Raw genomic sequence first — 25,936 nt, 5'->3', positions numbered from 1 at the left:
CTTCTTCAAAATAGTCAATAACCCTTAGCTATGGGCCTCCTGCCCTACTTTTTCCATAGGTACACTTTATTGTCATATTTCTAACCCAGTGCTTGTAAATCACTACAATCAACTCTGCTTTATTACTAGCTTAAAGAAGAAACCCATTTCCCACTGCGATGATATGCTCAAAGGTACAATACAGAGGGTATTCAGAGCATCCTTTAGCTTTAGGTGAATTTCAAGTAATCTAGAGTGATGAAAATCAGACTCTATGGCTATGCAACCAGTAAATATTCTTGTTGTGGGAGAGGAGCATGCACAGCAAGCACCACGGTCCCTCCAGTCCAGTGTCCAGCCCCTGACGGCAGCTAGAAGCAGATATTCTGGTAAAATATGGAAAAAGGGCCAGTGATTCAAATAATGTAGGGACTGAAGATCTCACCCACAACAGAAGTTTCTTTCAGTATACACACTTTTGATTAAAAAAACCCACTTTATTAAAAAAGCCACTTCTAGTGTTGTTTTCTTAATTTAAAGTATCCACACATTTGTTATGGAGTGGTTTCTCAGGGAATATCCTACCAGCCACTCGTCTCCTTCACAGCGCACAGGGAGCTCGTGGGCAGGACAGTGGCGAAAAATGAGACACGATATTCTCACACAAGCAGAAATATTTTTAACATCTGATCTTGATGCTTTTAGAAAAATGCCTGGGCATCTCCCACCCAGACATTGGCCAGTGCCAGTGAGTGACAGCTAGTGAGTGAGCTCACTTCAAATACGACTGAAGTGGTAATGCTGGTTTGCCTTCCCTAACTAGTGACTTAACTCCTACGTGATTGAGGGGTTGGGCGCATCATTTCGGAGGATTCATGATCTAATATATATTTTTTTTTCCATTTTAATCTAGCCAGACCTCACCACTGTTGTTTTCTCTTCTGCTTGCCTCCTCAGGACTCTTGCCCAGGCCAATGCCTTCTCATACTGCCCCTGAGCTGCTGTTTCTGCATCGTCCTCACCCACGCCTTTGCTCCACTTGCCCCACCTGGATCTTTCTGCTCCTGTCTCCTACCTCTCCTTAGGCTTCTGCCATCCTTGTGCCTCCTGCAATATTGATTTCTGCAGCACGCACAGCGGATTCAAGATAACAAATTCAAGATCACTTATGAAGTCCTAGTCTACTCACCTGACACCAGAGTACGTCACCAGTGCAATGCTCATCAATGGTTGGGAATAAGAAGTTCTAGAAAGTAGGATGAACTTTATAAACTTTTCAATACTGGGAGGAGTTCCTAGCAGGGTCCTACAGCCTTATAACTTCTTATTTGGCCTCAGAATACTTCAATCTGGTGGCATTTGAGTACAATGTATAGTTCATCTTTTCCCACACACATTGATGATGGATGGAAACTGTTGGGGAGGGCTTGTACTTGTCCTTGAGCCAAGAGTGTTAAAGTGTAGAGGGTTAGGCAATGCCCAACAGAAAAAAGAAAAAAAGATGCAGCCAGCTGAAATTGCTTGGGTTTACACCCCATGTCCAGCTTGCATAGATGCTATGCCAGAGAAGAAACCTCTCCCTGCCTTGAGCGGTGCACACTAATGCACAAATCCTCTGTGACACAACTGATCATACTCAGAGACTCTTGCCAGTGGCAATCCTGCATCTCTTCTGAGGCTCCTTCTATTGCTGAGCATTTTTGTTTTAACACCACAGTGGCCTAACAAGAATAATATGTGGAAGTAGGTTTCTCAGTGCCACTGTCAAATGTTATGCATAGCAAGTGGCAGTAATGTTCCAGCTGACTTACTTCTGATTGTCTATGAATAGGCAGTAAACTCCTTCAGAGAGTTCTGGAACCCTAAACAACATATCAGTCTCTATAGATGGATCACAGAAGTCAGAAGGACCATGAATACATTGTATTTTTACATCTGTTCAGTTCTGGCCTCAAAAAAATTCAGAACTGAAATATGTCAGTGGAGTCAGAGGTTACGTCCAGAGGTTATGAAGAGCTGGTAAGAAGGACTCAACTACAACATTACACATATGTTTTGTGTTTTACTTTGAAATAGTGCTAGTCTGTTTTTATAAACTGAATACCCTTAAGATTTTGCAGCACACTTGGTGTGTTCCTGAAGTGCATCTTTCTGCTTCATTTCATCAAAAAGGCATCCTGTTTGTGCACTCAAGCCTACTTTGTAATGCAAAACAAAGCAGGACACATGGGTAAGGCTGGGAGACTAATTTCAAAAGCTCATTTATAATTCCAATGAATATTCTGTCTGGTTGCATCCAGAAACCACCTCAGACTGTCCCATGAAATGTGAAATCCCACTTGAGATCATAGAGGTGCATCAAGAACCTAAAGCACGCAGGGCTTTGAGCATGGTCTACCATGTATCAGCTCTAGTTGGAGAAGTATTTTCCTGTCATCTCAGATTACTGTTTCTTACAATAGCCAGGTCTAGACTATGACAATATAGAGACTATTCTCAATTAAGAACTGAGTGCCATACCATGAGTTTGTTCAAGAGACCAGTAATGCCAGTACAGAAAACTAGTAGTTTTCTAGTAGTTTGATCATGATAAAAATAATAAATATGAATGTCAAGACATTCAGTAATACCCCTAGTTATTTTTTTTAATAATAAAACCTCCTATATTGCAACAGTTTTGCAAAACATAGAAGTTAGGGCAGCTGAAGAAAAAGCAGTTTAACTTTCACCTTGGTTAGTGGAATAAGTCTCTATTTGGCTATTTCAGCTAAAACAGAGAAATAGTAAGAAAAAAAATACCAAAATCAGCTATCGTGCTGGAGGACTGTTTGTGATAAATGTGCTAGGAAGAAAGAAAGGAGACAGGGAAGAGAAGGAGGTATGCCTTATTCATTTCAGAAAAAAAACACCCCACTTTTAAATTATGTTAGGACAGATATAAAAATAAACCTATATCAAAAGGAAAGTAGGATTTATCAAAATACCTGGTCAAGGTCAACAAACAGGTAACTCATTCATCTTTCAATGGAATCTCCTTAGCATCTAATTTCAATGTACAGAGGTAAAGGACATAAGGCAGAAAAATATTTCCATATGAGTGTCAGAATTGTGGCTGAAATGTAATTTAAGAAACAACTCAGTCGATCTGAAATCCTTTCCTGGCACTCATAATACGAGCAAAACGAACAGGATATTAAGAGTCATAAGATAACTTTTCTGCAATACTGAACGAACTATTACAGGGCCCAATTCAGCAAAGTGAGTAAGCACATACTGACATTTAAGTGTGTATTTAAGTCTCATCTTCAGTAAGAATCTGATATATGCCTCGGCACTCCTCTTGATGGAGATTTGTGAAAGCAGGTCTATCTCACACACAAGCCATCCTTTAATCCATGGACAGAAATCTGTCCAGTAGCTGTGGAGCAACCACAGGACTCATTCATGTCCCAGCCCTGCAAGATTATGAACAAGACAGTTCTACAAAACACCTCCTGGCACCTGAGGGCCATATTTAAAAACCTGCTTATCCCCTTTCTGCTTTGGCTCTGCACCACTGTGATGGAAACAGTGGTACTTCCCCACCAGAAATGGGAAAAGTGTTTAAATATGTTAAAGTAGGTTGTAATAGTGGCACTTCAAGTTGACACTACCCTTCCTTTCAAATTCAATTGCTCTGAATTCTTTGAAATTTCAAGGTCAAGGACCACAAAACTGGGCATCATCGAAAATAAAGGTCCAGGACAAGGTGAACTATTAAAGTCCAGGAAATCAAGCTGTAAAGGAAAGCTTCCCGCAGGCACGGTTAAGACTCCTCCACTGCCTTCTTTGCAACATATGGTGTAGTAAGACATGCACACCCTCTTCCTGCCCCCCCAAAATTAACTCCCTGGCACCACCTGTTAGGAGTGAGCAGACTGTAAAATTATTGCATTGGGAACAGATAAAAATGGGTGTGATGGTTCTGAAGTGGTGCATTTCTCTCACTCACTTCTGTGCCCATAGGAAAAGAAGACTGCATTTGGCACAAAATTAAAAGTAAAAACTGCAAGTCAAGTGTGTGAGTAATATTGCATTCCTGTAACTTGCATGGTCCTTTCTAAAGGAGCTAGTTAATAACCTGACCTGGTTATTTTACCATTTCAAGATATTTGCCTGAACTTTGAATTCCTTTGTTGTCTATTCCACTATCTATAACTCCTTCTAGTCTGAGGACCTATGTTATCCTCTGCCACACAGAATATAAAGTGTCATTCCAGTATATTAGTCTCCTTCCTGAGTTCAAGAACCACATGATTGTAGAAGTCATAATATTATGAGCATGCTTAGATCCATGATTTCATGCCATGTAGCTAAAAGATTGCCTAAAAAGAAACATCCTTACTTCTTGTTCAGACTTCTTTACTTGTTAACAATGGATCTGCACCCATAAACGTGGAAATAAAACTCTATGTCTACAGAGCAAAAAGTTTTGTATTCAAATAGGAGCTGTAGAACAAATGGAAATGAGAAAAAGGTATTTGAAGTGAGGTGATACACTGGTACGTACACAGAACATCTCATGGATGTGTGATGGTGGTATCAAAGGGTACTAATCTGACATGCATTGAACCAACCCAAGATAAGTCAGTTAGCTCGTGCTCCTTCTCATCTTTCTGAAAATGATCACTATCCCACACATCCACTTTTCATTTGAGAAGTAGTTCATACACCACCACAAGAAGATAAAACATTGACTGTGACTAACTTAATGAGCCTGGAGCGCTGAAGAAAGAGGAGGAAAAAAAAAGTTTGAAATTTATGATTTTTATTCTCTTGCTTCTTCCTAACAGGATCTGAAAATCATGAAAGAACTTAAGTGCATCAAAGAATATCCTTTGAAAATCATGCTTACAGGCAGGAATACAAATTGGATACTAGTCCCTAGGCCACTGGCCTGCCTTTGTAGAAGGGTGGCTTGCATTTAATTTCCCTTGACTAACAATTCACCTTTATTAATTATAATTTAACATTTGAAAACAAGAGGGTTTAAGTTTTTAAAGTTAAAATAAAAAAATAATAATGAATTCTTGTTACAAAAAAGATGCAAATTAAAAAAGCTTTTAAATTGTTAAACTCTTGATTCTATTTATATCACTAGTGGCATCATGACACAGCAATTAAATTATAACCCTTTCGTTAATAGAACATATTTTTGCCTTTTTAAAATGAAAATGAAGAAATAAGAAAGTTTAGTTCAGGAGAGTTTCAAGTAACCAGAGATGTAGGCGGGACGTAGTTTGAGAAAAAAGGAGAAGGTATAAAAATAATTTGTATGTTTGATTGTAACCTAGTTTAAGTATGTTATACGAAGCAATAGCTGATCTGTCATTAACCTCTAGCTGAACTATGTTTAGGCAGCATTGGGTCATCTGTAACCTATTTCATAAAGTTACTTCATTTTATTTAGGCTAGTCTGTCACTTAGGAACTCCAAAAATTACACTCTGTTCCCTAGTTTGTGGACTGTACAAGTAAAATTTGTTTTTTATGGCTTAGTAATTTTTGAGGATTAAAAAAGTTACACAGATGATTTAAAAATAATGACTATCACAACCATTTTTTATATAACTGCTCATTTCCTACTCTATTTAAACACAGAGGAACAGTTTTAATATTATCCAGTTTTTAAGGACAGCAAGGAAAGGAATGGGACAAAATCTGTAACCCCCACATAAAATCATCATGATTGATCCAGTGATCCAAGAACCAAACTTCTTTACCCAAAGATAACAAGTTTTAAAAACATGCCATCACTTTTGAATTATTTCAGAAAAATAACAAACAACACTGGCTATACTCTAATGTCAAGTCAGGATGTATATGAGAAAAATATAGTCCAATACAACACCAACACCTCTGTTAAAAAAAATGGCGTGGGATTGCATTACACAGCCAGAAAAGAAACTTCTCTGGCTAACTGCGCCACCTTTTGATTTAAATTTAAAAGAGAAATTAAATGATTGTCCGGTCCCTAGAAGAAAACACTTATTTAAAGATATTCCTATAGACTTAAAAATGGGTTCAGGAGCTTACTTTATTTGTTTCTTACAGAGAAGTACAGGGCTGTATACTTCAGTATTGCTCTTATGGTTAAAAGCCAGTTCAGAAATATAAATGGAAAAAATATATTCAATCTTACTGCTTTGTTTTTTTTTGTAATAACAGTATACACATTAAAATCAATAAAGCCAGGCAAATGGCAGAGTAGTGGTTTAGTAATCTTAGCACTGTTAGCTAAGTATACAATCAACTCTAGAACAAATGCTTCATAATCCGTTAGATTCTCCTATGTAAATCTATACTCGTACAACCCTGGGAAATAAGAAAGCTTTACTTCTGATTTTTTCTTTTCTAACATTTAAAACGTATCGGCTGTAAGCCCTAAATTATAGCCAACGTATCGCAATTTGCACTGAAATCTCTAGTCAGACATGAAATTAAACAGCACGGATATTCAAAGGAGTTACAGCATGCATTTAAATACATTAACCACATCCTACCTTGCATCCAAACATCAACGATAAAGTGTTGTTGGTGCATGCAACTTTGCAGTGGCAAATCATTGGTGTAAAGCAGTCAGGATTTCTAACAATAGGGCACATTCCTTTAGTGCTGCAGTAGTGGCAGCCTACTGAAGGCTAAAAACAAGTAGCTAATACAGCACATGGAGTGGCAACATATGCTGCTCAACAGCTAGCTTTTCTCTTGCTGGTCAGAAGCAGCCTGCTTGAATCTCTACCTGTGTCCCATTCAGCCATCCCCTTCTTTGTTGATGAATCAACGATGCAGCGTTGATCACGAATCTCAGGATTTCCCTTCTTCTGGGAAATTAGTTTTTACATCGGGGGGGAAAAAAAAAAAAAAAAAAAAAACATCCACAAGCACTCTCATTTAATACTGCAACCTTTTTAATGGAAATCACATACCACCAGGTCAGTGCAAATGGCAAGCTGGTGTCCTGTCTTGTGCCCTTATCAAGGGAAAAAGAGAAAAATATCTGCTCTTAGAAACCATTTATTTCTCCTGCAAGAACAATTAACAAGCTGTCTATTCTTTGCCCAAACTAAATAATTCTAATTTTCATCAGTTCTTGTGGTATTGATATCTTTGGGCTCATGGGGGGGAAAAAAAAAAAAAAAAAAAAAAAGAGGAAAAAAAGAGAGAGAAATGGAAATGAGGGGGACTAGCAGGTGTGGCAGTATTAGCATGTAAAAGGATGTAAACGCCTACTCATAACAATCACATAAGATTGTCATGCTAGCTGAAGTGGGCTGAAATTATTCCATCGGAAGAAAAATACTGCAGCTCCTGATTTGGTAAAAAGCCAGTGAGTTGCTGCAATACATAGTCATTGTGGGGAGAGAAGAGAAAAAAAAAAAATTACTTATCTAAGAAGCCAGAATCCTCAGCCTTTATCAATATGCATTCCAGTAAGGATTCCCTTTCCAGCGCCTCCCCGAGAAAAAAAAAAATCAAATCAGTTGCAACTCCGGAGAAGCGATGACCTTTGCTTTCCCCAAAAAGATGAATCTCAGCATGAAACAAACTGTGCTCAAAGCTGAAAATCCCCGATGCTGGGAGTTTGCAATCAGAGAAATACAAGTAACATTTATCCAATCCTGGCTTGCCACATGGGAGCTTTCTCCGGGCACAAATTTACAAATAGACAGGTTGAAGGATTGCAGGAGACACTGAATAAAGATATGAAGTTACACGGAAAATGCACCAGCATGAAGCTTAAAACGCAACCCTCTTTAAACTCTGCTTTTGAGGCAATGTAACTACTGACTCCAGCCAGTGCTGTTATCCTATAACCTGCAAAGGGCTTGCTGTATTTCAGAAATGCAATAATTACAGAAGTTAGGGAGCATAACGCTGGTTTGGATTCAGTTACAGCTGTCGCTGCTCCTTCAGTTAAAGCAACACCAGCTGAAAATGCATAATAAAGCATTTGGATGAGCAAACCGCTAGCTGTGCTTTTTAAGAGGATTATTTATATCAGAAGTTGGATGAATATATCCTCCAGTTTTAGGTTCGGTCATGGCAGACACACAAATATAAAACAAAAAGGCTACGATATAGAAAGCAAAGCGATGTCTTCAACAATTTCACAGCTGATAGCAAGGTAAACCCAGCAGTTGTTTCACAGCAACTTGACCCTGCTTTTTTTTGCGACTCACTAAGCTCTGCCCATCAAATTAGAAACTCTCTCTAAAGAAATGAGAGCAGCTTGTCTCCCTGGCAATCGCAAGTGAGTTCTTAAGGCACAACTGAAACAATTTTCCATAATAAACCCGAACTAGAAATTTGTTATACAACAGAATGGAGAAAATGGCAAATGGAGGTCTCTGTGTGCAGCCAGGTCAAGCAAGGCAGAGGGTGAATGGTAGAGAATTTTTAAAACGATCTACCTGAGGCTGCAGACACTAATGTAGGAGACCTTCTCTATTAAGATTATATGTTTATATGGATGTATATCTGTGTGTGTATTGCATGTATGTATATATCTAAATTTGAAGTAGAATTTCTTCAGTATAACTTACTTTCACTTTGTGAAGTTCAAAAACCTAAAAGAATGATTCTTTTCAACAGCTTTGATCCTACTCCTTCACCATACAATAACTTTAATTTTTATCCAATTTTTGTGTGTAGCTACATTTCAACTTGGGATAATACTTTCTGATTATTGTTTCTCACTCTATATTTTTGAACTTAGAGCTTTCAAAAGCCCCAGCTCAGTCAAATGACAGTGCTTTCTAGATTGAAGTGGCAGATAAAACTGCTCCACAGTCAAGAGTTACAACCCAGTTCCATTTCTGAAGATTTATTTCTCGCAAATAGCAGGCTCTTACAACCCCATGTCCTCAATTCACTCGGGTCATACTTTTTCCCTCTCAGCCTGGACATGAGCGTTACATGTCATAGGAGTTCCCTACACAGAAGCCAATTAATCAGCTATCAATAATCAAAGTTTGCCTGACCTGTTAGTCCAGCACTTCTTTCTGAGTGGCTGTGCTAGTTATCATCTGAAGCAGTGACTGAGCCTGTTTAGAAACATACTATGGCGACAAACAGCAGCCGTAACATTGCTGAATCTTTGATCTGTTTATTCCTAGCTTCCCTGTCTCATTATTAAGCTATATGTTATACAGATTTTCTTTCAAGTACTGTCTCTCGCATAACCAGCACTGGTGTAAATATAGAAAAGTGTAGTTTCCATGACAATACATTCCATAGTTACAGCCAGCAGCCACTATCATTAAAACATGAATCACTGTGCTACCTTAAGGTGTGAGCACACTACATCACTGGCCTTAGAAGCGTTAATTTGGGATGGGGGTGGCATAACAATATTTTTAGGAGACACTACTACAAAATGCCATAAAACTGTGCTATTTAACTGTTTTAGCAGTTCTAATATCCACCCATCTTAGACATTTAAGTGATCAGTAACACTCTCAATCTGTCCTAATAATTAGCATTTCTAATATAAGAACGCATCGCATCTGCACTTTTCAATGTTTTAAACACAATGTCCTGATTTAAAACTGGACTCATAATTGCACAAATGTGATTTCCGATTAATGTTCACAGGACCTAATTAAAGTCACCTGCATTTAATTCCAAATTCATATTTCAAAAAAGGGCAAGAAAACCAGCCGGTTAGCTTCTTGGATCTTTTGGATCTGACTGCATTCAGCTGGCTCATGCTCTCAAAAGGGAGGACATATCTGTTCATTAAAATTCCCATTTCTTCCCCAGTCCCTGATTTTCAACGTGACACTATTGCAAACTTTCCTCCAGAACAGGTTTTGCTTGTGATTTCATTTCATTGTTAAGATGCATCAAACACCAACCACCTGAGTATTGCAGAAGGCTCGAAATACATCCCTTTACACTTAAACTAATTGTTGCCTTCAAGTGAAAAACACTTACCTGACGTACAGTCATTTGGGAAAAGATCAGAAAAGGAATATTCACTCCAATGACAGATTGGAATAACTCATATAGCAATTGGCCAAGACATTTATTTCAATTAAGTGACAACCACATATAGAAAACTGCTATAAGAAAGCGTTTTCTCAGAGATGTTCCTCTATCTTTTTTTTTCTTTTTTTCAATAGCAGTTATCACATGCATAGTAGTAAATGACTAATTGCCAGGAGAGGCATTTAAATCCCAGTCATACTGCAGAAGTAAGGGTTCTTGGAAAATCTATGTCCACATTTTTGCTCTGTCTAACCGGCTATGCAGCAATACAGACATTGTGGGTGTTACTGTGTGAAAAAGAAAGTCCACAGATCTGATGGGCTTTGTGAACCCTCCACCTCTCTTTGGACTTGAATGCACCGACCCAGCCCACTTGCCGGCCACCACTGCGCTGTCACAATGAAGTGCACCTCTTTGGCTGTTAGCAAAAGGGGATGCTCCCAGCAAATGGAGGTGTAGTTATTGTCTGAAGCTTCGAGTACAATGACCCCACCAGCAAATAGAAGTAACTATTGTCTGAGCTTGGTCTTTGCAAAAGTTATTCTCTCCCTCACCTGCTGGATTTGGGAGGAACAAGAACTGTTGCTCCTCTTATCATTTCCATTTGGTCAATTCAGCTGGTAAAATTTCTTGTGCTCTACCAGTCTCTCTGGCCTTCACCTAACCTTTCCAGGTTCTCCGATGATAATCTGCCTTTCCCAGTGCACCATTATGTGGAAACAGATGAATTAGAACAACAGAGTTGCTTTTCTGGAAGTATTATGGTCGTGTTTGCATAGTACTTCCTCGCCCAATGTTTATATGCCTCCTCCTATACTGGAGCTAGCTCAAATACTGATACTAAGCCCTGCACATGACATATTCTGTGAGAATCAAGACCACCAATATAGATAAAAATAAATTGAAGACCTGGAGAGTCACAAACAATTTCTAGATATTCACTCTTGACTATATTAGGACAATTGATTGATTGTTTTTTTCAAATTCCCTGCCATGTCTGTTGAGGAAATTGCTTAAGTTTGTGTATTATAGTATAGATTTGTGTATTTCTCCTTTCTTATTTTTACTTCTCCACTTTTTATTCCATTGCTGCACCATGAAGAATTTCTCTAACCCCTTATCACATCCATTAGATATCAAAAGATCAAGATGATCTCTAGACCCTTGGCCAAGCTATATGCATTGTTACTTTCTTCTAATCTTTTCTTAGAATTCAAAATCACCTGCTCTGTTGCTCTTCTCTGAATTCCCTGTACACTAATCAAGCCTTCTAAAAACCAAACCTGTCTCTGACAGTGATTAAAGAGAAGTTGTCTTCTCAAAGAATCATATTAGATGAAAGAAAAAGGCTTGTTACACCACGGGCAGCACGTACAAAAGGAACCAGAGAATATAAATATAAAACAAACTTGAAAGATCCTCTATCAAAATAGAAATGACTGCACACAAACCTGTCATATGTTCCTTAAGAACAAAACAGTCTCAAACCTCTAGTCTAAACCAAAGTTTTCACAGCTGTCCTGTCATTTTGAGAGACTCTACTTAGGGCATTTCAAGGACCTCAACTATGTCTATGTTTTATGCGAGCTGGTCATTTAGGGGAATAGAATGGAGATGAAACACTTTTATTTTGATGATATTTGTCTGTTGGTGAGTATCAGAAGCCTGGGCTTAGTTTGCCTGAAAATCCACCTGCTTTGGAACAATTATCATTGAAGCCCACCCAGGAAAGACCCGATAGTCACTGGATATTAGCTCAAGAACAGCTAAAATTGATGGAGGAGCTACTGTTTTGTGATCTGTCCACACCTTGTGCAATTCTATGTTTGAACCTGCACTAAGGGGCAATATGAGACTCAATTTTCAATTCTTAGAAATAGGGATAAGGGGAATTTTTTTTGTGCCCAAAGGCTCAAGGACTAGACTATATCTGGGCCATAAAAAGGCAACGAAGGACCCACCTCTTCCATTGTCATGAGCAGCAGCTGCTCCATATTACCCAGTGGCTTGTGGCAGCTGGCTTGGCTTCCCCAAATCCTTGCTTAAAGACAGGCATAAGTTGCCAGTTGGTTCCTGCCAACAGCAGACCCTGATGTTTTAGATGTGGTGTTGGGGGATATGGTGTAGGGGAGAACTTTAGAGTAGGGTAGATGGTTGGACTCGATGATCCCGAGGGTCTCTTCCAGCCTAGACGATTCTGTGATTCTGTGATTCTGATGGTGGAGAGCTGCTTTGCTTCACCTAGAGCTGACAAGGTCATGGACAACTCATGGAGACAGAAAGTTCTCCTTGAACACCTTGAGATCACAGCATGGAGGCAGATAGACAGTCAGAGGACAGTTTAGATGCTCTGAAAAACACCTGTGCATCAAGGATTCAGATGCGGTAGGCAGCTTGGAAAGTATTATATGACTTAATCTCTCCACCCGAAGATGGAGACAATACCTTCCAATCTCTCCACCCATATCTCTATGTGCACAGTCACATAAACGGTGATTTTTAAGTTAATGGGAATTCTCTTACAAAAAGTAACCATGTTCAAAAGTGTGGCACATTTTAAAGTGCCACACTACCAGTATAGTTTTACATGCTTCTGAAAAGCAGCTCTGCAGAGAGGAATTTGGTAGTCCTGGTGGACAACATGAGCCAGCAATGTGCCCTTGTGGCCAAGAAGGCAAATAGTCTCCTGTGATGCATTAAAAAGAGCACGGTCAGCAGGTCGAGGGAGGTCATCCTGCCCCTCTACTCTGTCATCATGAGGTCACATCTGGAGCACTGTGTCCAGTTCTGGGCTCCCCAGTTCAAGAAGGACAGGGGACTACTGGAGAGAGTCCAGCAGAGGGCTATGAAGAGCATCAAGGAACTGGAGCACCTTTCTTATGAGGAAAGGCTGAGGGACCTGGGTCTGTTTAGCCTGGAGAAGACTAGAGGGGATCTCATCAATGCTTATAAATATTTAAAGGGCAGGTGTCAAAAGGATGGGGCCAGACTCTTTTCAGTGGTGCCCAGTGACAGGACAAGGAGCAACAGGCACAAACTGCAACACAGAAAATTCCATCTAAACATGAGAAAGAACTTTTTTACTTTGAGGGTGATGGAGCAGTAGAACAGGCTGCCCAGAGAGGGTGTAGGATCTCCTTCTCTGGAGACATTCAAAACCTGACTGGATGTGTTCCTGTCCAACCTGCTCTGGGTCACCCTGCTTTGGCAGGGGGGTTGGACTAGATGATTTCCAAAGGTCCCTTACAAACCCTACCATTCTGTGATTCTGTGATTTCTAACTAAATAATTTTGATCTGATAAATCATTTACAAAGTCACCAATTGTATATAATGTTTTAAAATAATTTATTTGGCCAGGTATAAATTTAGAAAAATGAGAGAAGGGACAAAAATTACTCAAATTAAATATTAGCTTGAAGGAAAATACCCATGGATATTACTACCATCCTCAATAGCTACAAAACAGTTTTGCTTTTTTGAAGATTCCCATTTATATCTTGTGTTATAATTTTTGAGATTTTTTGTGCCAAACAGAAATAAAGGCCTGGTCCTGCTGACACAGAGTGAAAATATGCACACAGCGCATTCAGAATATATATGCTCCACTTTAATGTCATTATGTAGACCTATTGACTTCTTCCAGTGATTATAGTGTAATACACACACACCTAAATGAGCTTGAAATTAGCTGTTGAGCCACCACATGCTAGAGCTCACCACAGACTAAGAGCTTCAGTATTTACCCAGGCTTCTGGGGGTGAAGGGGGGTTAGTCTACATTGAATTTTGTGTTACTACTCTGTTACGAGAACAAAATTAGCTAGCTCAGTTATGTCAATATAAGCCAAAGTTATTGTACATATTTACTGTATGCATTTAATAGGGACGTGAGCCTGGCCACAGTCCTACACATGGTCACCAGCTTTGCACACACATCCTTTCTGTTGTTTGCAAGAGGGACTCCCCCAGGAGGAAGCACAACACTTAGTAATTTTTCATTCTACCCTTGAACCTATGTAAATTTCTACTTCCATAGCATCATCTGGTGAGCATTCCTCAGGCCTCCAACTTTTCCTATGACCATCTATTTTTATTTGTTTATTTTTAATCTTTTTCCTGTTATCTTTTCATCTGTCCCAAAAGGATGCAATGAAAGGAGCAGTCAACTCCTTTCCATGTAACTCGCGATTTTGTAAGCTGGTGCTGTATCCTCTCCAACGGGTCTCTTTTCCACAATGAATAGTTGTAGACTGAGATCTCAGTCTTTGTTATAACAGCTTTCAGATGTTTGAAGATGGTCATTGTATATCCCAACTTCTTCTACTTAATTCTTTCAAACTTCACCATAACTCTTACATTATAAAATGCCCTTGGTGTATTTCTCTAGAATCTTGCCATCCCTCTCAAAGCATGCACCCAAACCGTGACATTGCCCAACAGAATAATTCCTTCCATCTTTCACTTACAGTAATTCTTTAAATATAGCTCAAGTTTATTTAGATTAGCTTTGCAATAGACTCACATTCTTCACTGAGACTCACTCTGCGATTCATTTCTACTCAACCCGACTCCATCCTTCTCTGCTGCCTGGCTAATCAATACACATTTGGTTTTCATGCAATTGGATATCCTTTCCTACATGCAATACTTCACACTTGTATTTCATGCTATTTCTTTCAGGCCATTTATTTACGTTCAGCTTTACATGTGCCATTCCTCCAGCAAATTCCAGGGTGCTCAGGGTATGGACTTTAATAAAAAATACTTGGAAACAATTTTTCCTAGCATTTAGACTAGCTGGAGCACAGAGTGTTATATCCCCAAAAAGAGTTTCAACGAACGTGTCTTTCACTTTCAAGAAATGTGTCTCTGGTTACTGAGAAGATACATACACTGCTTAGACCTCTTTGCTTTTGGATTATATGAAATTCAATTTTTTGTGATCATTAATGGCCCATATGAGTGATAAGTTGATAGGGACTATACCTTACTGAAGGAAAATAAAGAGTCTGTCTCTTTTAAGAGTCGTGTGTGAGATGCTGTTATGATACAAACAAAGGTTAGGAGAGAGAAGAAATCGCAAAAAAAAAAACAAAAAACAAATAAAAAAGCAAGTAAATAATCATTATTATTACCTTGACCATTTCCTGAAAGTGTTTCATAAGGGCCTGGCATTAATTTTCAATAGCATTTCCCATAAATTGCTTTTATTGTAAAGCAGTGCCTATACCACCATCTCTATTACTGAGCACTTCAGACTGCTGCTGGCAGCTCCAGAGAGGAACCACCGGAAACCAGCATTCATTTCTTGTGTCATATGGTACTACTATTTAGAGAGGAATGATAAGCCTAAAGGAAAAGTACTTGATGAAAGCAGAAGTAAAAATAAAACCGATGATGCATCACAATTCATGAGAAGGTCGGGCTTTTTGGCACTTTGGAGAAATGAATTTTTCACAACATTACTAGCTTTTTGCAAGGAAGTCTGATATCTTGATTGCAAAATGTCATTAAACAAAGCTGTAATTTCAGACAGACAGAAATAAATAAAGAAAGAAATGGACCAAGTCTGAAACTAACTCCTGTTTTGTAAAGTGTATATATCGCTCCATATTATTACGGTTAAAACTCAGTCTGGGTAAGGATGCAGGCACCTTGGCAGGGTGCTAACCAGACACACATTTCATGTCAGAGGTGAACCCAGGCCGTGCCACGTATGCTAGAAGCAGAACACTTTTGCTTGCCTCTATGAGGATTTTCTTTTGCTGAGTAATTCTTCATGATATACAGAGAAGGAAGTCCTGATTAACCAGATGTTTAATTTCTTTTAACAATTTTTTCTCTATATAAATGCATCCATTTTTCCCAGTTCCCATTAAAAGTATGTGTTTTCCAGCAGTTCCCAGCAGTCAGGAAGATTGTCACTGATTTTCCTCAGATTTTTCTTAACAGGAAATTCTGTGTCCATTTCTGGCAAATGCCACTGTTCTCACAGCTTTTAGCATTTAATGGCTTTTCAGCTATGAAATTCTCATTTCATGAAAAAAAAAAACAGCAAAACAAAATAACCCAAAAACAAACCCAAGAAAAATCCAAACACCAAACTTCATTCACTGCAATATCACTGGAAAGCGAGTAAGAGATGCAACTGTGGTCACAGCTAGATTTTACAGCAAGTTTTCCAACAAAACTCCAAAAAAACGCTATAGCAGAAACTAACATATGACAACATCTGCTTAGGCTCTCTGTTTGCCACCTCTTCTAACTCCACTGTGTTCAGGATGAGCCATGGATGTTTGCCCTGGACACAGTAGGCACACAGGATCCCCTTACATGACTCTGACAGTGTAATTTAGGGAACAGAGGTTGCAGATCCGTCTGTTAAATGCATCTATCCAACATCTGTGAAACAACCGTTTTCAGAAAGGAAAAAACATCAACGACCACCTTTTTCTTTTTGGAAAAGGGGCTGCCCTTGACTCCAAACCCCACAGAGATGCCAACCAGCTAAGTCGGTAATAACAGCAAGGGGCTAATGGAGAAAAATGCCTCTGAAAGACTTTTTCCCCCCTCCTCCCAAAGGTTCCGATGTGTCTTGCTCTGTAGCCTGATCAGTTTTTCACAGTGGGGAAAGCAAAGGTTACCCACTGAAAGTTGGGAGGGTGTTGATTTGGTGTTTTCAATATTGTGAGGCAGACAACAGCTTCTCCCTGCCTCCATGGGCTGATGCCCATCATCACAACTTTAAAAGCAAGACTGCAAAGCCTTGTGGGTCATAAGAACCAGGTGGAGGAGGAGAGAGATAAATCCTGGGTTGCCTGGGAATCCGATCAAACCCCTTGTTCATGGGAGCTTCTGGAGTGAGCACTCACAGCACAGGCAGCTCCTCGATGCTCACAATCCTCACTCCACCCTCTGCTGCAGCATGTTCAGGGAGAAGCAATGGGCTGATTACAATGGTCCTATTCTGCTCCTTCCCAGTGAATATCGACCACTGGACCTTTCCAGCACCTTTCTATTTCTAAAACGGCATGAAAAGTCAGGGGCAGGAATTTTCTACCTTGCTGGCACTGCACGAGCGCTCGCTGTCCCCGGGGTTGTGGGAATACTAGCAGGGTCTGTCGCTGTTGGCTGAGGTGAAACGGTCCTGCAAATTGAAGTCATTAAGGAAAAGCACGTTGCCTCCGGCTCTGTGTCGGTCAGGAACATCTCCTACCTCCAACGCTCCACCACCCAGGGGGAAAGGAAAGACCTTCATAAAACGAATGTTATACAGAGGGAATGTGTCCTCCAAAGCATCCATGGGAATAATAAGATGAAATAAAGCTGAACTATGGAGAGTTATTGGAGTGCCCAGTTTGCAGTACTTTAAAGATGACATTTTTAATGCCTCAAAGAAGAAGAGCTTAGTGGAAAATCAATGCATTTCTGAAGGAAAGGAGCCAACGCAGCTTAAACTGCTGCCGGTGGCAGCAGGCCTACGAGAGCCTGCAGAGCCCTTCTGAGCTAATCCCTTGGCTCTCTCCAGTGACCGAAGACCACCTCCTCACCACAGGGAGAAAAGTCTGCTGCCGGGCTCCAGCATGGCCTCAGGATAGTCATGCCACAGGCAGCTCCCATCTCATTCAGGAGTGCCTCCATGGAGGTGATGCTAATGCAAAGGAATGTGCACAAAGATGGGTGTGGGAACAGGAGTTTCCTCTCCTCCTCGTAACTAAATTAATGCCAGTCAGCCAGGAAAGATGTAGAAGAGAGCAGAGGCCCTGGGCTGTTTGACTCTTGCCTGGCTCAGAGCTGTTGTGAGTCAGCTAGAGACACGGGCGGAGAGGACCATAATTCTCAGGATGGCAGCATCCTTGGTGCTGCTCCGTCCAGGTGTGGGAAGGAGCAGCTTTGTGGAGGTGGTGGCTTACCTGGGGAGAGTTGCTCTCCTGCTTCTGCTCAGTCTGCAGTGCAGCTGACTTGTCTGGAGCAAGCTTCCAGGAAAAACAAAAAAAGCAGGCTGGGCAAAGTCTGCTTACAGGCTGTGCTGCAGCAGGAGCATCCATCTTAGATCCAGTGGAGGAGGAGAGCTTGGACAAGCTCCCTTTTTAAAGCAACAGTGCTCCTCCTGAGCATGGCGAGGAAGGGTAGTGCTACACCACGACAGTGGTTGTGCTGGATCCTTGCAGGGCATTTTCTAGGCATTAGCTAATTGATCTGCACAAAACCCCTTTGAGCAAGGCACCTACACGTCATCCAACTAGTTTTACACGTGCCGGGTTTTACGTTAGCTGGGCTAACGTGACCCTGTGCAGAAGTAGCCCAGGATTTTAGGGTGCCTGAGCCAGAAGGCTTTCAGTTTGACTTGGTGGGCGCAGACTGACTTTCACAGCGCAGAACATCCATAACTCTGCTTGTAAGTAAGAGTGCAGGGCTGGTTTTAACAGCCAACCCCAAGGATATTTCAAGTTGAAATCCCCATAAAGGAGGCACCCCAAATCTCTACGCCTTGGGGATAATGCTGGCTTTTCTGTCTAAGGACATCTAAGGAGAAAAGTGTAGAGTCTCTTTATGCATCTAGACAGACCCCTTTCCTGTGGGCTCCCCAGGGACTCCTGTGGACTCCTTGGCAAAGAGTTGGGGTTTCTGAAGGAAAATAAATCTTTTCTTGTCCAGGGACCACTTAGGCTGCACAGCCTGAAGGGATGGGACAAGATGGGACACCCTGGTTGGATCCACCAACACATCGGGGAAACAGAGCAGTTGTTCTGAGAGTGGTATTTATCCTTTCATGGCCATTGGCCATTCTCTAACTCAGCATTTGCCTTACAAAGTGGAGAAAACAAGCAACACAGCTAGGAAGCAGGGACATGGGACACACGTGGGACACACCGCGTGGCTGGGAGCTGACGTTAACAGAGTGGTATATGAGGTTTGTTTAATTTACTCTTTATTACCCTCAGGGCATATTCTCGGTACATGGCAGACCCATAATAAACATAACACTTTTACCTCTAAGTGTGCTTGACCAAATAGCAATAAAAGAGACCTCAGAGGCTGTCTCTCTCCTGACTTGCTAATGCTGTACCAGTAGTCTACCAAGGCCCAGATTTTTAAAGCTAGATAGATGCAGCCTGGTATCTCGTGGGATTTTCACTTGTAGGCTGAACAAGTTTGGAATTAAAATTAAAAAACAGGGCAAGTAAGAACACCCACTAGTGCCTACTTGTGATTGTAGGCACATAAATAGCTTGAAAAATCTCAGGTTTATCTCCTGTAGGGCTCCAAACTGGAGAATACACTTCCCTTACAGCTATAAGACAACAGCTGAAGCTCCTGTTGTCCTTCAAACCATGCTTCAAGGTACATCCACATATTCATGCAGCCTTTTTCTCCTCCAAACCTTCCAGATGGGTGAGAGTTGCAAGCTGAGTATTCTCCAAAGGGACAGGCCTGAAGTAATTCAAAGTCCTTTGTTAGGCACTCTGTCAATGCTGTAAACATCGCTATTTAATTGATGTACTGTTTTTATTATATGTGCCCTAAGGGAGTGTGCTGACCAGAGCCTCTTGTAAATTGAATAAATAAACAAATAAATAAGCAAGCATAGTCACCTCGACCAACTCAGTGTGTGACAGAAAAGTCTGTGTGGTTTAAAGTGGTTTCTGCACAACAGTCTTGCTGGCTGGAGTGGCTTGTTTGATCTTCATTAACCCTGGCAGGTTCTTCCAGCTCCTTCCTCCACCTCAGCAAAGACAGACACTCTTCCTTCCCAGATTTCTAAGGTCATTTGGTTTATTGAATATGTCATTTTAAAAGCTTCCTATAAAGTGAAAACTGCCTATTCCCTTCCTTCATCTGGAAAATGGGTGAAGAATTTTGCCATTTTCTTTTAAAAGGGACAAAGGTGTATCCTCCTTCTCCCATGCCTTCCCTTTCTTCCCTTGTCCATCTACCCCACTTCACAGCTTTGCAAAGCCATGATCTCTCATTTGCTTCTTACTTGCATATTGTCTGGACCAAAAAATTTCTCCAATGTGTTTTTTAACAAAATCTTAGAAAATATAGCTGTACAAGTCAGATTCAGGACTACAGGGCAAACAAAACTGCTATCTGGGGAGACAAGCTAGCTAAGCCCAAGTACAGACAGCAACATAAACATGGGAATCATCACTCAGTGAAGGCTGGGTACCCAAATCCTTGCACCACTGCTTGATTGGGTTTTTACAGCCTATGTTCATCTCTATCTTTTGCAGTTCAGCAAGAGCACTATCAGTGCCCCGGCTGGCTGGCTTGTACATGTCTACAAGAGCTGCAGCCACACACCGACTGCAGTCAGACCTTCATGAATGTTACGCATGTGAGAAATTTTACAGCTGTGAGTCATCATCTTGCCTACATTCATATGTTCCTTTCCACTCAGGAAGGAAAGCGCTTTCATTCACGAGAACTGAAAAATCATTTTCAAGCAGTATCATGATACAATCACATCCTTTTATAGTGTTCAGCTCCTTGTTATGAAATTTGATTCGTCTGAGGCATGACTATAGCCTAGAGTGTGGAAAAAGCAAGTTAGGACGGAAAACAGGCTGTGCCAGCTATGCCTCCATGAATGCCCAAATCAATTCACCTAACTGTAGACTTCACTCACAGAGCTGCTTAAAATTTGCAGCAACAGTCACCCTAGATTGCCTTCACGCTTGAGTGCAATAGGTAAGTATCATCAGTTGAACTTTCATATAGAGCTCAAGGAGACAGAAGAAATTAAGATGGACTGAACTAGAAACTGAAGAGAGTCCACTTGTGTGCCCTGGTGTCCCAGAGCTCCACACCTTTTCCCTCTTAACCCAATTGCAAAATTGTTTTGGGGCAGTGGAGGTGCTTTTCCCATAACCAGGCTTATCTGTGAGTGAAGAAAAAGAAAACAATGTACTCTATTTCTCCCAAATATGTGAGGCCTCTGTTGCTCTTGGGCTAGATTTTGGCCAAACCAAATTGAGAGAAATTAAATATCAAGAAAAGTGTCACAGAAGGGGTGTTTCTCAGGGGACATTGGCAGAATCCTTGAATCTGGACATATTCCTAAAATTTTTTCACAATAGGAAAATCAGACTGGATGTCTACTTCTTTCCCATGAGAAACTGGCAATGTTTGACCTTAACATATGATTAGCTGTTAAATGACTTTCAAGGAGACTTTCCTAGGATAATCTACTTAGCCTTTAGCACCCATTTATCACTTCATGGTGGAGATTAGGGCCCATTCTAAAGAACAGTGTTGCTTGAAGTCTCAACTACATTTTTTTCAGTTAAGTAAATTACTCCTTTATGGGAATATTGAGAGAATTTTATGTTCTTTTTTTTTTTCCTTTTAATGTATTGTCATGGCATAAGTAACTATGAAAGTCTTTTAATGAATGATTGCAAATGAAACACTACAACTTAGAAAGAATTCACCAACAGAACCGATGGATTTGTGGTCACCTGGAAGGTTCTTAAGATATTGTAGGTGTGATGGTCACCACATTGGTACTAATAGAATCTCAATTAAATCTTAAACAATTAAATTGAGGTGAGACTTGGTGTCTTCCCATCTTCCTTAAGACAATGGGAAAATATCATGGTCAAATTTAGGATTCCTAGACACACTTTAGACCCTACCTAAAAATATATATTTCCAACTACATCCACCTTGGGGTGAGAAATGCAGCTAGCTCAGAACCTCCAGATTTGGAAAGTGATGCTTCACACCAACCCTTCACTCAAAGGGACATGGCTCCAGTCGTCATCTGGGACATTCAAAATCTACCCAGACAGAGTCTTCAACACCACAGATTGCCTGCAGATTGCCAAAAAATACTCAGTTGCGACTTTAACCTTTCAAGTCTGCAAACACTTAATGTTCAGATCGATTGCCAAATTACCTTAATTTATCAATTGATTTTACCTCAAATGAATTGTGGTAACAGTCCATATGTTTACTCTTAAACTATGGCAAACTCCATTGTTACTGGAAATGAAGTTAAATTGCACTACCTCATATTTAGAGCACAGGCACAGTTAATCACATGCTCAACAGACATACAATATCATGTTAATCTGTGGTAACCTGGCCATGAGTTCAAATCCTTACATATATGTAGAAGAAAATGCAGGACTGTGGCCTTTAGCTTTTGTTATTATTACCTCTACTTTTGTTTCAACATTATTGTTTTAAAGATCTTTTTTCTCTGATAAATAACTCTTTTAGGTTATTTCTGCCACTCCCTAAGATACGAATTTTCCTACATTTTTCAAAAGTGAATATCAGTGTTCATCCAGTCTAAGTTTCTACTCTCAATCACATTGTCTCTGTCTGTTATTTAGTGATTGCTACTGATGTGTTTTCTACTATAATGACAATACCCCCCCCAAAGGCCTAGTAATCAAAATTAGACCAATGAAAATTGTTACAAAAATTGTTCTGGAGAGTTGAAAAAAATTATATATAAAAAAAACTTTTTAAAAAAATAACACGTCTGCAGGTGTTACTGAAAATGACAGTCTTTGAAGAAACAGATTCATTCAGCTGTGAATATATATACCACTTTGTTTTACTCTGGATGGTTAACAGAAATGCTGGAATTCTGTTCTCTTAACATGAAACCATTTTTCTGAATAAGATAAACTGCCAGCCACAACCAATAATTACACCTCTTTTACTCAGGGTATGTAACAGTGGTGTCTGGTTTAGACTATTGCTTTTTCAGCCATAGGAAGGAGCTAAAGTTACATAAATTTCCTGGAGGAGTACTTAGACAGCTGTTTACCTGGAAATGATGCTTGTTGCTTGTGCCAATGTGACATATTCTTATGTATTCTTTACAGAATATTACTAGTGATAAAAACAATGCATGCTTTCAGTTATACTCCCCTCACTGCATCTATATGTGCAACAGCAGATTTAAACACTTTAGCATATGAGAATAAATGTCAACAAAAAACATGTATGCAGCCCCTCAGAGTTTAAGGATGCTCACGCAGTCAAATTCTCCATCAATGTAACAGGGACTAACATAGCTACTCTTGGCTGTGTTAATATTCCACGTATCAATGACAGATTGAAGTTCAGTACTGTCTAGCTTTAAAGGCTGCTGTTCTGTAAATTGGAGTAGTCAAGTTGAGCCAGGCACATGCTGGAGAGCAAGCTAGAGTCAGAAGGTGGGAAACTGCCTTACAACCAATGACAGAATAGCAAAGCCTCAGCTGAGCCTTCCTCTAACATCCCCACGGGATTTCTGCCTACTGGCAAAAGTGACTTTCCTAGGATGAACTGATTACCCCTAAGATGCCCCACCACATCATGTCCCATATTTGGGTAACAATCTGGGAGGTTGTTATGCCTGTAAACCTCAGCTGCCTTTAAATTAAGAGGACTATTTGCAGGGCTGTTGTAACTGCAGGTGACGTTGCAGCCACCTGAACGTAGGCTGACATCCTGAGGCTCCGTCAACTGTTCTCTCCTGCCACCTGTACCCTTCCCTCCACATCCCAGGCAGTCTGCTCTTCCCTCCCTGCTGGCACATGCCGTATCTGCCAGAATATCATGAAGCTTGTGTCACATCTTGGCACCAGAACGTAAAGAGGAGAAGCTGAACAGGACTCGGTAGCTGTGGGAGAATTATAGCTACTACTGTGGTTGCTGATCCATTATGAATATCACAGCCAGAAACACCCATCTGGAGTCTCCTACCAACTGCTCTTGTGCAGACTTTGATGCAGTGATATCAACCAGTTGAAATTTGACCCTATGAAGGAGTTTAAGAAATGGAAACTCTACCCATAATCTGTTCCTCTTATTTGAGACATCAGGGTGCATGCGGGTCATATTTTAAAGTATTTCTCTGCAATTACATGGGTTAGAAACATCCTACAACCAAAGGAGGGTTAATTTTAACTTCCACTACCCTGTTCTAAAGAAAGGTAAACTGAAAAATATCTCAAGACAAAGAAATACAGTTCTTATGAACTGACCCTTCCTGACATTAGAGGTTTCTGTAGGGGTTACTTACAGCTATCTTACACAATGGAATATATTGCCAGTTTCCAGTGCAGACATATTTCTCATACCATGAGGAAATTTGACTGTTCTAAAAAACATTTCTTTTTTTACAGGAAGGAAGACTGAAAACTGGGATGTTTTCACTAGGAACAAGGAATGTTCTATGCCATGCATTATTTAATGTGAAGAAATTTAGATTTCAGAATCACAGGATAATTCATGTTGGAAGGGACCTCAGGCAGACTCTGGTCCAAATTCCTACCCAAAGCAGGATCAGCTACGAAATCAGACAAGGTTACTCAAGGTTTTATCCAGCTGAGTCTTCAAAACTCCCAAGGATGGAGACTGCATAGTTTTTCTGTGCAACCTGGCCCACTGTTTGCCTGTTTCAGTGGTGAAATTCTCTTCTTATACCCGTTCTGAACCTCTGTCATTTCAATACATGGCAATTACCTCTCACCTTTCCACCATGTGCCACTGTGAAAAGCCTGGTTCCATCTCCTTGAGGACCAACTTGTAGCCACTGGGGTCTGTGGTTAGGTTCCCCTTGAAGCTATCCCTTCAGAGGCTGAACACGCCTGTGTCTTTCAGTGTCTCCTCAAAGGGAAAGTGCTCCAAGTATGACCATCTTGGTGGACGTCTGCTAAACTTACTTGAATTTATCAACATCTTTCTTGTGCTAGAAGGTGCATGGCATGTAATATGCTTTGAGAAGAGGAAGATAGTCACTTCCCTGATATCCTGGCCCTATTCCTGTTCATAAGTGTTAAATTTCATGTGGTTTCTGTTGATCTGATCCTCCAGACTGTCCAGGTCTCTGCAGATGGCAGCCCTGTCCTTGAGCGTGTCAACTTCTCCACAAACTGTGGTGTCTGCTCACTTGACAAGCATGTTCTCCTCATCTCCAGGTGATTGATAAAGAGGACAGCTTCCAGGGCAGACTCTTGTAGTACTCCACTTGTCACCACTCATTGGACTTGGGAAAGCCACCAGTAAGAAAAAAAAATGGTACAAAAGTCAAAAATGTGTTGGTAGGGAACCAAAGGGGCAACCTGAGCAGAGCACCCACAACAGCAGTCTGCTCCCTGGAGGTACCAAATGAGCCAGTGGACATCAGTCCCTGGTGCTCTGCCCACAGGTGAGGAAAAAGGAGAGAAAACAGGCCTCACACTCCACAGAGTCTCCACCATCAAGTTCGCTCTTCCAGTCCCCCTTCCCCCAAGGCTGGGGGATTTGGTGAGGACATCCTGTGGGTGCTTCAGGCCCTGGTGAGGAAAGACCTCACATCCAGAGACAAGATATGGGGCAAAGAAAGCATTGGTTCATAAAGGCCCAGTGGTCGGGAGGGTCGTTAAACTTTTTAAAAACAAAACCTAAACCCCACTTTTAAAATTCAGACATGTGGAGGTTTTAAATTGAATATATATTTCTTTTTAAAATTAAAGCATTGAAATTCAGATTCATGACAACTTATTCTAAATCTTGAAGACTTACTAAGATTACTACAGCCAGATAGTGTAACAAAGTGTTTTGCAACAGTGATTAATCTCCAGATTTTAAAGAGTTTAGGAGTGCTACCTTTTCTCCATAGTGACACAGCAGAAACTGAGAAATTACTGTTTTTTATGACAGCTCAAACTTCATAAATATGTCACATTACCATGTACTGTGGTTTTTACAAAGGACTGAATGTAAATATTTACATATTTTCCAAAGGGCAGTACTTTCTGCTCTTGTTGTGTAAATAAGCATTTGTCTTCGTTTCTTTTAGTTTCTATTTATTATCAGATACAGCAGGAATATTTTTCTCCTGTGAATTAATCCACTGAAATCTGAGAAAATGAATCAGAAAGGAATTAGCAGACATGCTGTTCTCCTCTTCCAATTTATAAATAAATGCTAG

The 25,936-nt window shown here is 40.4% G+C and overlaps 1 protein-coding gene across 20 annotated transcripts in view; it reads right to left on the bottom strand.

The window, feature by feature from the left end:
* DLG2 (discs, large homolog 2 (Drosophila)) overlaps window positions 1-25,936 on the bottom strand; it is a 1,063,278-nt gene that overhangs the window by 660,002 nt on the left and 377,340 nt on the right. For 3 of the 20 annotated variants that reach the window (XM_014958294.1, XM_014958288.1, XM_014958306.1), the window contains exon 1: window positions 6,521-6,748. The exons of the other annotated variants lie outside the window; for them this stretch is intronic. In XM_014958294.1, coding sequence (XP_014813780.1) covers window positions 6,521-6,622 — 102 coding nt within the window. In that variant the 5' untranslated portion in view covers window positions 6,623-6,748. Of the gene's footprint in view, window positions 1-6,520; window positions 6,749-25,936 lie in introns of those variants that run through there. 20 annotated transcript variants of the gene reach the window in all.

Source organism: Calidris pugnax, unplaced genomic scaffold (genome assembly GCF_001431845.1).
Source record: "Calidris pugnax isolate Ruff unplaced genomic scaffold, ASM143184v1 scaffold252, whole genome shotgun sequence".
NCBI lineage: Eukaryota > Metazoa > Chordata > Aves > Charadriiformes > Scolopacidae > Calidris > Calidris pugnax.
The sequence above is the reverse complement of the archived record's forward strand: the minus strand, read 5'-3'. Positions and strand labels throughout refer to the sequence as shown.